The 13,361-nt window shown below is 41.0% G+C and overlaps 2 protein-coding genes across 6 annotated transcripts in view; one reads left to right on the top strand and one right to left on the bottom strand.

Moving 5' to 3' along the window:
• The window catches only part of LOC125072303 (myotubularin-related protein 13), a 61,079-nt gene extending 52,014 nt beyond the window's left edge, over positions 1 to 9,065 (top strand). The window contains exons 23-38 of the mRNA XM_047682878.1: positions 85 to 256; positions 539 to 670; positions 912 to 1,020; positions 1,184 to 1,335; positions 1,589 to 1,743; positions 1,827 to 2,037; positions 2,111 to 2,246; positions 2,325 to 2,507; positions 2,688 to 2,855; positions 2,940 to 3,086; positions 4,580 to 4,725; positions 4,863 to 5,010; positions 5,083 to 5,516; positions 5,624 to 5,703; positions 5,812 to 5,894; positions 6,146 to 9,065. Of these exons, the coding sequence (XP_047538834.1) occupies positions 85 to 256; positions 539 to 670; positions 912 to 1,020; positions 1,184 to 1,335; positions 1,589 to 1,743; positions 1,827 to 2,037; positions 2,111 to 2,246; positions 2,325 to 2,507; positions 2,688 to 2,855; positions 2,940 to 3,086; positions 4,580 to 4,725; positions 4,863 to 5,010; positions 5,083 to 5,516; positions 5,624 to 5,703; positions 5,812 to 5,894; positions 6,146 to 6,238 (2,549 nt within the window). The 3' untranslated portion in view covers positions 6,239 to 9,065. The remainder of the gene's footprint in view (positions 1 to 84; positions 257 to 538; positions 671 to 911; positions 1,021 to 1,183; positions 1,336 to 1,588; positions 1,744 to 1,826; positions 2,038 to 2,110; positions 2,247 to 2,324; positions 2,508 to 2,687; positions 2,856 to 2,939; positions 3,087 to 4,579; positions 4,726 to 4,862; positions 5,011 to 5,082; positions 5,517 to 5,623; positions 5,704 to 5,811; positions 5,895 to 6,145) is intronic.
• A 620-nt stretch (positions 9,066 to 9,685) lies between these two features.
• LOC125072310 (protein kinase C and casein kinase II substrate protein 3) overlaps positions 9,686 to 13,361 on the bottom strand; it is a 93,840-nt gene continuing 90,164 nt past the window's right edge. For 4 of the 5 annotated variants that reach the window (XM_047682891.1, XM_047682893.1, XM_047682888.1 and 1 more), the window contains 3 exons: positions 12,706 to 12,851; positions 11,906 to 12,141; positions 9,686 to 11,831 (listed from right to left, as the gene is read on the bottom strand). In XM_047682891.1, coding sequence (XP_047538847.1) covers positions 11,719 to 11,831; positions 11,906 to 12,141; positions 12,706 to 12,851 — 495 coding nt within the window. In that variant the 3' untranslated portion in view covers positions 9,686 to 11,718. The remainder of the gene's footprint in view (positions 11,832 to 11,905; positions 12,142 to 12,705; positions 12,852 to 13,361) is intronic. The other variant, XM_047682890.1, reaches the window with a different exon arrangement.

Genomic DNA, 13,361 nt, shown 5'->3' with positions numbered 1-13,361 from the left:
ATCAAAAACTGCCCGTAGTGCGTAATATAGCAGAATATGTAAATCTAAGGTTCGATTATGTATACGAGTACTCGTGCTGCGCAGTGGAGGAGCTGGAGCTGGGCGGCGGCGCGGCGGAGGGCGCGGAGTGCGCGCACGCGCGCTCGCTGGAGCGCGTGCGCGAGCGCGTGTACGCGCGCGACTGGGCGCGCCTGGGCCTCGCCGCGTCGCCCTTCCGCCTGTCGCACGCCAACGCGCTCTACACGCTCTGCAGGAGGTCGGTCGCGCGCCCCCCACTCTCGGGGCACGGCTTCCTAAAGTCTGCTCGTCTTCATCTTATCTTATGACGTATTTATTATGTCTTGATTGTCTACTATAATAGTTTATTTGCTGATTTCTTCAGACTTCTTCGATGTGAACGATTCATTTTAATAATCCTTTTTTGTTTTTAAATTGCGTATCTCTCGGCCCCGTTTATATTTGAAGCTTTGAACAATTCACTTTCAATTAATTGAATGAATCTGCTTGACTGTGCTTGAATGAGTGTTATCGTCGGCAGCTACCCGGCGGTGGTGGCGGTGCCCGAGAGCGTGTCGGACGAGTCCCTGCGGCGCGCGTCGCGCTGCTACCGACAGGGTCGCGTGCCGGTGCTCACGTGGCGACACCCGCGCACCAAGGCGCTGCTGGCGAGGTACGGCGGCCCGCATTGTATAGCTATCGAACTTCATTTTGCATGAGGCTGCGTAGCGATAAAAAAATATCGCGCACACCATCTCTTGTTTTATATTATCATTTTGTGCCCGTTTATTTCGGACGAAATACAGGCTCCCAAAAATGACATGTAATTCAATTTGTGAAGGTATTAATATATTAATGTGTTAATACACTTTTAATCCATCTGTGTGATCTTCAAATCCATGTGTGTGATCTAGATCAGCTGCATCTCACCATAAAGGCGTGATGGGGATGCTGAAGTCTTCCAGTCATCAAAACCCTGCAACGACACAGAGTGGAACTGAAACTACCTCTAGTATAGAACAAGTGAGCATGTAGCCGACATTTTTGTTATGACAACACTTCCCGTCATATTTCCTTGGAAGGGTTTAACCCAACATTAGTTGCCCTTGTCTAAAAGTTGTCATAAAGCGATTAGTTGCTCTATAGTGCAAGTGTATATTAAGTATTAACGTAATGTTTATTTCAGGAAAGATACTTAGCGACATTAGTATCCTTGACACCAGCGTCTCGCGGTGAATTGGACGATTCTAGTCTGAGCCTGGACTCCCTACTATTGTGCTGCGAGGAGCAACAACACAACCACACGCCGCTGCTCAGCAAGGCAGCCGGGACACTGGGGTCAGTTCTACTGCAGTAAAATTCTTGATCATTTTAATAACAAAAAATATATGACACTGTACTTTTGCAACTAGGAAATACAATGCATATTTCTCATTTCGCTGAGAAAAAAAAATTAATTATCTTTAGCTAAGCCACTTGCTTTACGGCTAGCAGCAGTGGCTTTCATTTTTAATTTGTTAATTAAAGCTTTAGCTATTGGTGTATAGGCGTGTGCGTTTTAACTGACTCATTGTTTTACGGTCGTCGGTAGGGTGCTGGGTCGAGGCAGCGGCGGCAAGAGCGCGGGCGGGGCGGGGGCGACGCGACACTTCGGTCGCTGGGGCTCGCTCAAGGACCGGCGCCAGCCCTCGCATCTCGAGCTCTACACGCCGCGCGCGAGACTCTCCGCGGTGGACCTCGACGCCGGTAGCTTGCCCCTCCACTCGCTCCACACATGTACAATTCAGTCGTGGATGTCTCGCGTACTAAGTCAGTGTGACCGCCCGCAGTGTCGGGCGAGGGCATGGCGCGGCGCGCGGCGCTGTACGTGCTGGCGGAGAAGGGCGCGGGCGGCGCGCAGGCGGGCGTGGAGCCCGTGCCGCTGGACTACCCCGACGCGCGCGCCACCAAGCACGCCTTCAAGAAGCTGCTGCGCGCCGCCGCGCCCTCCGCGCCCGCGCCGCCCGCCGCGCCCGCCGCCGACGAGCCCGGCTTCCTCAGGTACCGCTCGTCGAAGGACCCGCCGTCGGCGACCTCCGTGTTTGCCGACTTGTACCCTCGTATTTACTTTCAGGCTAGTGGAGGAGTCGGGCTGGTTGTGGCAGCTGCGGCAGTTGTTTCAGCTCTCCGGTGCGGTTGTGGATCTTTTGGACGTCCAGGGGTCGTCGGTGCTCCTGTCTCTGGAAGACGGTTGGGATGTTACTGCGCAGGTAATGTGATACGTTTCAATTAATTTCAATTAAAATAGTTCGTGATTTATTTAATTATTTTATACTATTTTATTTTAGATATCGTCACTGGCGCAAATTTGCCTCGACCCATACTATAGAACGCTCGAAGGTTTTCGTATTCTCGTCGAAAAGGAGTGGCTCGCTCTGGGCCACAAGTTCCAACAACGTTCCAATCTGGCCGCTACGCCGCAGCAGGGATTCACGCCAACATTCCTCATGTTCCTCGATGCCGTACACCAGGTACCTATCGTACCTCGATACGAGTCCCTATACCACAAACGTTTCATTATTTGCATCCTAGATCCCAGTTATAAACAAAACTGGATTTTCCGCTAGTGTTATGTTATATATTAATCGAAGTATAGGTTTTTGGGACATTCGAGTAACATTTATTAATTTTATGTACGTATTATGTTTCAGCTCCAGAAGCAGTTCCCGCTGGCGTTCGAGTTCAACGACTACTACCTGCGGTTCGTCGCGTACCACTGCGTGTCGTGTCGCTTCCGCACCTTCCTGCTGGACAGCGAGGCGCAGCGCGCGGAGCTCGGCCTGACGCCCGACGAGCGGCGCGTGGACGTCTCGCGCCTGGTACGCCCGCCGCTCCGCCCCTCCGCCCCGCTGCGCGAGTGCGTGCGCGGCTGCGGGTACAATGTGTGTGTGTGTGTGTCGCAGGGCGTGGAGACGTGCGGCGCGGGCGCGGCGAGCGCGGAGGGCGAGGACGGGCGCGCCGCGCTGGGCCTCTTCGAGTACGTGGAGCGCCTGCACCAGCGGTCGCCGCTCTTCTACAACCTGCTCTACACGCCCGACCTCGATAACCCGGTATGCGCTCGCATTCTCATCGCCTCGTCTCGGTCATTATTACATATTTGTGGCACACTAAAAATGTTATTTAATCATTTTGCACTGTTAACTTAACCCTTTTATTCGTTTTTACATCTAAAATACGTCAGTCATCGGGCCAGGTAGATTATTTTTACGTATGGTTTTACGTTTTTGAAGACCTTTAAACGTTGAATTCTGTGGCTAAACTAAGGTGTACTTAAAATCTGGGACACGAAATTATTTACGAAAAATTACCCGTAAATATACAGATATATACATATACAAAGTAATGTCATTAAATATTCAAGAAGAAATTGTAATGTCGCGGACTTTAGACGATCTCGTCACTGCCTCTGCGAGTCTTAAAGCGGATGTTGCTGATTATTAATTTTGTTTGTATTATTGCTGCGTTTGCACCAGCGGTCGACGCTCTACTATGACCCAGTGCGTATAACTTGGTAATTATTGCATCACTCATGTAAAGAGGTTTTGAAACCGATATGCCATGTGATGAACATAACTTTTTGATCGTAATCGCTATAAATTAAAAAACCGCCTTACTAGACTACACACCCATGAAAGTTCCACAAATATGTTTTTTTTGTTTTTAATTTTTTATTTAGTTAATAGCAATTTGTGGAGAAGGCTTAATATTTCCACCCTCGCTGTTTGTTCTGAAATTCGAAATTTAAAAATTATATAAAATAATTCTAAATTTAATAATATTTTTTTAATAAACGCATAATCATTGGCTCTTGGAATTACGTATAATATACTTGTTCTCAATTTATTACCCGAACTCTCCGGTAGATCCCGTATGCTAAACATTTGTACATTGACTGAGTAATAAATAAATGCTGCATGTATGTAGTTGAAAAGTAATCTCATGTTTGAGTTGGACTCAGGTATGCCAAAATGTGCAAAAAGTTATATGTCCTCTGACATACGAGTACTTCAATTACGCTAGCTTACTTTTGAGAATCTCCAAATATTCGAGAAATTATATTTTTAAGGCGAATATGTTTGGTGGTTTGTTAAATTTTGGCATAACTCTCCAATTTAAGATTATTTACAAAATAGTGATTGATTCAGCCGGTAGTAGAGTTCGATAGCAGGTCGATAACCGATTACGAGAACAACTCATTCTACATGCTCAATAACTATATAAGTATTTTATTTTTGTGTTTCGGTATGAAGTATGAACGGTGAGTGAACTACTTTAATTATAGGCGACGTATCTTAGATATCACAGTAGCGCCTTGACGGTGAATAATAATGCTACCTGTGTCGTTAATATCACTGAGTGACCACTTTGCTCGTTTGCCTTATTAATTTTAATTTAAAAATATGAATGTAATTTATACTTTTCATGCTTAAAACAAGGCAGTGACCGTGCACGTTACGTAGAGTAATATTGAATTAAAAACGCATGGGCAGAGATAGTACTGATGGTCGGTTGCATGTCGTTTTAACACTACCGTCTGTCACAGGTTCTGAGACCCGTTAGCGCAGTGAGCAGTCTGGAAGTGTGGGAGTACTACGTGAGCGAGGAGCTGTCTCACGGAGCGCCCTACGAGCCCGACCTGTGGTCCGACGATCGGCCGGCGCCCCTTCAGCGGCGACTCGTCGTGGCCGGGTACGGAGCTCCTTCATATTTGAAAAGACCGAATGTATTGTGCTAGACATCAATGTATCCGTTAGAAACGCTGTAAGAGTTATGGTAGAAAAAAATACATCCTGCAAATAAAATATACGGATCTATTCTATACACAGATACGACAGTATATCGCGGTGCATGCCGGACGCGTTCACCGGCCTGCTGGAGCGGCTCAGACAGCTCGAGCTGGAGCTGGGACATCTCCCGCAAAAGTGGCGCGTGCGGTGGGACCAGCTGGAGCTGCCCAACACCCTGGAACTGCAGGTGCCCGGCCCTCGACCGCGTGTAGCGGCTCCCGAGTGGCTAACCGAGTGACTAACCGACGGCTCCCCGCAGCGCAACGCGTCCATGTGCAGCGGGCTGGTGCGCGTGGCCACGCGCGCGGCGCACCGGCGCGGCACGCTGGAGGTGCTGGCGCGCGCGCGCCTGGCCGCCGCGCCGCCGCCCGCCGCGCACCGCTGGGCGCCCGCGCCCGCCGCCGCGCCCGCGCGCTGCGAGCACTGCGCCGACCTGCTGTGGGGGCCGCTGGGCTGCGGCGCGCGCTGCGCCGACTGCGGCGCGCTGTGCCACGAGCGTTGCGCCGACGCGCTGGCGGCGCCGTGCCCGCCGCGCCTGGGCCCGCCGCCGCCGCCCGACCGCCACGCCGAGCGCCCGCCCGCCGCCGTGTCGCAGCAGTACTACGAGCAGTTCTCCTCCAACGTGGCCGAGAACCGCACGCACGAGGGACATCTCTACAAGCGCGGCGCGCTGCTCAAGGGCTGGAAGCAGAGGTGACCGGCGACTGTGTACTGATGTCAAAAATAAAATGTTCCTATAGAGATAGAAAATAAGGTTTTTTTAAAAAATATATTATTACATATTTGAAAATGTGTTTTAGATGGTTCGTCCTCGACTCCATAAAACATCAACTGCGATATTATGACGCGATGGAAGACTCGCATTGTAAAGGATTCATTGGTGAGTAAAAAAATACATACATTAAAATAAATAAAATAAAAATTCAGCAGGATTTTTTTATGCTAAGAGTTATGTACGTAACTACTTCACACACCTTACCGCTCACAGACCTGGCGGAAGTGCTGACAGTGATGCAGGCCCCGCCCGCTCCTGGACCGCCCAAGAAGTGCGACGACAGATCCTTCTTCGACGTATGTATCGCAACATGTGATCGTTTCACATCATAAAAAAATATATATTATGCCAAAAATTAACTATAATTTATTCAGTTTAGACAAATAGTATGCCTTTTTTGAATGTATTAGATTAAGTTTAATTAATTATTTCTTCACAATAAATAAAGGGACTTCAAATAGATAACTATAAATGTATGACTAAAGAATTGTTTTTGTTTACAAAAAATATTTTCGTTTTATTGATATGAATTATTTCGATTTAACAGTTAAGGACGAGCAGAAGAACGTATAATTTCTGTGCGAGCGACGCGAACGCTGCGCAAGAGTGGATCGAGAAGCTGCAAGCATGTCTGCAGTAATCACTCCCGCATAGATTACTGCTTACGATGCACGTGCACGACGAGCGCACGAGACCGCTGGACTCTAAAAATATTTAGTGAAATTAAAGAAATTTTAATGATATAAATTAAAGATATTGACTACTTACTGGTACACTGGTAATTCCATATTGTTCGGTCACAAATACTTTCATAAATTTTGTATATTTGTATTTATTTTATTATCTTATTTATAATTATGTTTATAAAGTTATCACACGAGGGAAAAAATTGATTTCATTTCACTTTCTTTTTAATAATTTAAAACTTGTGAAAAATGTTTTATCGTGACATATCAAATTCGGTATTACTTTGAAGTTGTATATTAAAATTTAATAAACTAGAATGTCGGTTGGCAAGTAATTACTAAACTAGAGCTCTCTGTAATATTTACGAGTGCGTTCCGTTCGTCCGTCCCTGTGTATTGTAGATCATAAACGATTGACACATGATTTACTAATTTTAATATTTACATTTTGGTTTTAAATGAAATTTACTCCTGCATGAAATTGACAAAAAATAACTAAACGAAATCAAGATCTTATGCCTATTGGGCTTTCTAATTTTGAGAGGTATTTAAAATTATAAATGTCTTTAAAGTGATACAAAAGAAAATACTTTATCAGTTACTTGGGTATTATTATTATTATATTTATTGGTCAGTTTGTAAAAGAAATTCAGCAAAAGTATATTAAAGAAATAATTCTGTTGAATCTATTTCAACTGTTAGCACAAGTATTGAATTGATTGAACGTTTAAATATTCATAATTTTAAATTATTTAAAAAGTTAAAATCTTTTTCAATTTCCAGTCTGCTGTAAATTGTTTTTAAAGCAATATACCCAATACGAGCCTAACCCAGGTAAACGATTTAGTTTTTACTCTGTTGCACTTTAATAATGTAAATAATAAGTTGTCGGAATGTATCAACCAAAATCGTTTATTATCTGTGAGACTGTAAAACGTTTCCAATAATAATTCAGTAACACAAAGACAAGGAAATTTCTGATACAATGATATGACAACTAAGATATAAGTGTTACTCGAAATATGACTGAAAGTATTAAAGTACCATCAAACTGTTTTAATATATTCAACATTATTGATGGCAAAAACAGCAGGCTGTTATTGTGACACTAGCGATCGCAATGGTATTCATTTAGAAAGCGACTACTCGTCTTAGTATTAAGAGATAGGCAATTGGCAGTATTACTCCTATGCCTCGGAATGCGCGTTGGATGATTTGGCCATATTCCTGATCTTTCCTCCTATCAGAGTGTGAGACGTCGGTATCTGCGTCGGCGCACACAAGGTGCTCTAATACATATATCGCGCCTTTGAGAGCGTCTGAAACTCGTTCATCGATTCTAATGTTAACATAAATCGCTTTCGATTTGAACAAGATTGTAATTGCTGTCCCCCAGCGACTGAACGAGCGTTGACCGATGGCGACAGTCAATGCAAGTATTTATACCGTAGTTTAATTTAGCTATCAATATATAAAATAAATATATCGTTACGTTGGTTATTTGTAAATATTTTATATTAATTATTGTTGTGTAAAGACTTCTGTTCCATTATTATGAATATTTCCGTTTAAATGTTCATTATTATTTTTATACAATTATTACGTTATATGTGTGTGTTGTAAATTGTCTATATCATCACAAGGTACGTTCGTAAAGGTATGTAGTTTGCTGTTGTAGCCCGTGCGATGTTTGTTCGCAGGGAATATTGTTTAATGGGAATCTCAAATGAGCCCAACTTATTGTTACTCATTGATCGTTTTGTACGTTATTTTGTAAATATACCTGTATTTTGTGTTGACATATCAGTGTTGCCCGCCGTGACGTCCACTATAAAAATGGTTTCGAATAATTGAGTACATGGTTTAATTTTGCGACTTGATATATTTTATTTTTTAATATGTAATTTGTATTTTCGGCATTGCATTTAATTTCGTCACGACGGCGCGCGTGGGCTATGTATGTAATTATGAATGATGCGCGCGCTCAGGATTGTTTGCATTTATTGGGTAATGCAATTATTCTTATCAGATGTCATATTTATAGGCTTTTATAATTATCCATAATTTCATAATAAAATAAATATTAAACAAAAATATTATTTAATCTATGTAGTTGTCATGTTGTAGTTCACGATAAATAATCTGATGACGTCTGATAAGAGTAATTAGTACGTGTATCTTAAAAAAAATCTGTGCTACTTATACCTACAAAATTTTTGTTTGTGTTATATGCTCTCATTTATATATATACATGATTTATATTTCTTCGCTCAGAGATAGTAATAGTCGGTGCCAAATTCATGACTGCACACCTGGTGTGTGGTTGCTCAGGATATTCGTACAAAAGTGATGCAGTTTGAACTGACATTTATAAGTCTTGTTTTACTCGATGGGCTTCATCTTATATACCGTATATTTTAATAAGTCAAAGAGGTATTCATCTATAAGATTTTTTTAGTGTTATCTAATATTACCTTTGTATAAAGAGGTTTATCTTTTAAAGACCATATCAATGTTACGAAAGTATTTAGAATAATGAATTCTCGTGAAACAAGGCTTATACTTTGGGTAATAAGAGCTCCTGCTTTGGCAAAATTATAATATTTGTAGTGTAGCTTCGCTTAGACAATCTGACCTCCGTACAAAGCCCGACGATGTGCCATTCTCTTGGATAATTTGCGATTTCTATGTACAGCTTTATTTATGTAAATGCATTACGTCGGGCTGAATATCTGTAACTGTGCACTGCGTACAATCGAAATAAAGAGATTTTTAAAAGTATATGTCTTTTCATATTAACTTACCTTTAAATCAAATACGTATCAGCTAATTTTGAAGCTATTTGGTGTTTGTGATACATCAACTTATGAATAGCGATGTCTAACGACTTGTTTTAATCCGGAGAATTGGCCAATATTTTTTTTTTACTTTGTATAGTTATTTTAACATTAAAGAAGATATTCGTAGAAAATAGTACTGTTCAATTTAAACTTTTAATTAAATTTATATCAGTCGATGCAACGAGTTTAGTTGTTAGCGGTGTTAACCCGGTGGATGAACGTCACCTCAGTTTACAGGCACTTGATTACAGAATGAACAAAACCCATCACTATTCCTCGTGTTCTGTTGTGTTTAGTCTTTGAGGATATCGGTTTGAGATTAAGTATTGTCTAATACAATGCACTGACTCCAAAATAAAGAAGAATTTATATTTTAAAGAATTATATAGCCTTGATTTTTTTATAAAAACATGTAACTTAGTAACGTTAAGAATATTTTGTATTAAAAACCTTGACATTTCCTTGTTATTAGTTTATACATAAGACGTTTAACAATTATGATACAGGTAAATAATTTTATCCAGTCTAATATTAAAGAAAAGAAATAATAAAACACAAAAATCATATGTAACAATTTTATTTTACCAATATTAATAATATATTAACATATGTGGTCCGTAACCACCCTCTCTCTGATAATAATATAATACAAAGAATTTCACAGAGGTCTCTGAAACCATAACAAAGAAAACAAATAGCGCTACGACTAAGTGAACTACGAGCGGTCACGAGTCAAGTGATAAAACATCAGCCTCCTACAGCCTACTGACTCCGATACGTTACAATACAACAATATCTAAAACGAGGTAAAAAAGGAAAAGAAAAAGGTAAACATCTTCGTAATATATTAATCGTAATCGTTACTAGTCTAGGCGACGGGCGGCGGCCGCTGCAGCACCCGCGACTCCCCTTAGGCCCGGACGCACCCGTCGCGCTCACAAATACAGCAATATTATATAATTACACGTTATATACAATGGGAAATAAATATTCTATATGCACGACGAATATATAACTGTGTATGTACAGAAAACGCCTGCAGTGCAGTACAACCACCTATATTATATTTTATATATCACAAATATATAAATTTGTTGCCAGGTAGCGGTCGCTTGCCTACATTATAAATTGGCGTTCAATTTTTTGGCTTAGCTAGGTTTAAAAAGGTAGAAGTACCGACCGTTACTCCCCCCTCCCTCCTCCTCGAGACAGAGTCGGTCGCTCGGTCGTGACTCGCCTCGCGCAAATTATACCTAATTCCGTAAACGTCAAAGACAATTTTTTGGTTTCCACATTGTACAAATATTCTCCAAAAATACTCATCACTTAATTCCGAATCGCATCTCGCTTTATAATCGTTCTAAAATCTTTCAAAAATTGGGCCGCGTCACTTTCAAAGTTGAAGTTAAAAGCGTCAAAAAAAGAAAATATTCCCGAGCCGCGATGATCGGAATTCGTCGTTCAGGAGTCGAACCGTCATAAGAGTGTTTAAAGCTTACGACCGACACGCAGCTTCAGTACAACTTCGCTACTAACTTACTACCAACTTTCATATCGTATAAAACCCATAATCACGAAGAAAGTCTGAAGCGTAAAAATTCTAAAGTTTATACAAATTATCTTAACGCAAGTAAAGATAGTATAACTCGTGCTAGTAAGGAAAATATTTATAATCGGCGACTGATCAGCGGCCATCTCACTCGCAAACTATTCTATCTCTCTTGCACTTCTTGCGTTTATGATTAGAAAAAAGTTTGTGAACACATCAGTAAAAAATTTAATATTTATTCGAAATAAAATTACAACTATAAAATAAGATATAATAATTTAAAAGAAAAAAAAAAAAACTAAACAAAGAAACCAAACTTTGACAATGAATGATAATTTAGGTATTGACATTTATTCATAAATAAATAAAATTGAAAAGTTTCTGCTAACTATACTAACATTAGTACTGTCGGCCTTTATAAATGTTTTCGTTATCGGCACGCGTTATAATCGGATCGCAATACTTAGTTTTGCTATTACATATTTTAATTTTACAATTGGAGATGGCGTATCGATGGCTGAATCTACTCTTAACAATTGTGCCAAGCGATGTCAATATCTGTAGAACATCAATCGAATGTAACTTTTATAATTTCAATGTACTTAAATTATGACTGAGTGACTTTATAATTATAATCATAATATACATTCCGTCACAAATAAAGAATACAATTTTTCGTTTAAAATACAGCATTAGGCGTTATTGTTCCTTTGGAATAAACATACGGCGATCATAGTCCAGTGAAACTGATATTCGTAAACTAGTCGGTGAGGCGAAAATACTCGTCTAAAAACAGACATTTTACTTTACGTACTGAATTTATATTTTTAATTGATGGAGGCAAATGAAAAAAGCGATTTTAATTAATATCAATTAAAATTTACCGTGAATTTTAAGTAACAAATCAGTGACATTGGACTAATTAATACCTAAAACCGCATAATGACGCTCCGCACTTGTTGTATGTAATTATAACCTAGCCTCGAGGCGCTGCCCGGTGTGCCGCAGGGCTCCCGGTGCGGAGGCCCGCGGAGTGCTGCGGGGGTTAGTGTCCGACGGGCTCGACGTAGTTAGCGGGGTAGAGTCCCACGCGGCCGTCCTTTCGACCCTTGCACCAACCCTGCTCGTCCTCGTCTTCCAGTTTTTCGAACAGGTCGCCTGAAAGCCAAGAACACCGGTTAGCGATCCGGCGGCAGGGGGAGGGGCGGGGGCGGCGCGTGCGGGGCGGGTACCCTGTCGGAAGCTGAGCTCGTCGCTCTCGGCGCCGGTGTAGTCGTAGAGCGCCCGCACGGGCACGCCGGGCTCGCCGGTGTCGGTGAGCGCGCCGGCCGACTCCTCGTCCCAGTCCTCCTCTTCGAACGGGTTGTCCTTGCCCACGCTGTCCTTGGCCGGGGACGTCTTGGCCGACTTCGGACCGGAGGCCGTGCCGTTCCTGAAGTCGTGAGGGGCACTTCCGTTAGAACCGCGTCTGCGATGTCGAATGGAAAGTTACTATAGTAGCGAGTGAGTACAAAATTGGTAAAGATCAAATTATATTATATTATATCACAATTCTTGTTGACAATCCAATACGAAAATGTAATGCTAATTAAGATGACTCTATAGATAAAATTAGATTAAATGATTACTACATAATTGTTCTATCGAATGTATATACTGTGAGTACAACCAAACTAATGTAACCAATTTGCAATGTTCTATACATTCACTGTGTTTAGGGAACTAACGCAAGTTCGAGACAATTCTCATCGCAGAATGTATATCGCGAGTTAGCGCAGTCCGGCAACGCGTGCGCGCACGCAGCGGACCCGCACGTGTATATTTCTATACGCTCTATACTAATACAAGAAAATATTTGAATTCAGATAATCAATTCTTTTTTCAATTAGTACAATCTAAAAAATATAAATAATAAAAAAAAAAAATTTTTTTAATAATTTACAATTATTTGTAAAAAGCCTACTTTTAATCATAGCATTTATATATCAAATGAAATTCCAAAATTAATAAAATATATATTGAAATGACTTACGTGACAGCTATCGGTGCACTTATGGTTTTCTTATCGATAGTGTTGTTTGCGCTCGTGTTGTTCTGCATTACTGCGTTGTTGGTCAGCGGTTCCGTGTGATTGCTCGTTTTACCCGTCTTGTTGTTGGCCGTGATCGGAGGAAGCTCCTGAATTATAGATTATTAATATACTAAAATGTTTGGTCCTTCGAGCCTGATAACTGATGCAAAAGTAAAACAAACTTTAGTTTTTATAAGTAAATCTTATAGAAATATATTTATATAAATAATTTTATATTTACGTACTTAGATAATGAGATTTATATACTTTATAAAACTGAATAAATATTACTTATAAGGTTAATATTATTAATATTAAAAACGTGCCAATATGCATATCGGAAAAGCGACATCCATCATGCAACATCGATATTTAAAAATAATAAAAAAATATTGAGGTAAAAATAAAGCACATTTAATATAAAGATCAAAATGAGAATGACCCATACACCGGTTACTCAAAACTAAAGAGTTCTCATGCAAACATTCTCTAACATATGCAAGCAAAATACTATATCGAACACTATATGCTCTTCATTCTCATTTAAATCCCAAAACTGGGCCTAACCACACTTCTAAACGACTCTATAACATCATAGTTTAACTTAGGTAAATTGT

This window comes from Vanessa atalanta, chromosome 21, assembly GCF_905147765.1.
Source record: "Vanessa atalanta chromosome 21, ilVanAtal1.2, whole genome shotgun sequence".
Taxonomy (NCBI): domain Eukaryota; kingdom Metazoa; phylum Arthropoda; class Insecta; order Lepidoptera; family Nymphalidae; genus Vanessa; species Vanessa atalanta.
This window is presented reverse-complemented; position numbering and strand designations above follow the sequence as displayed.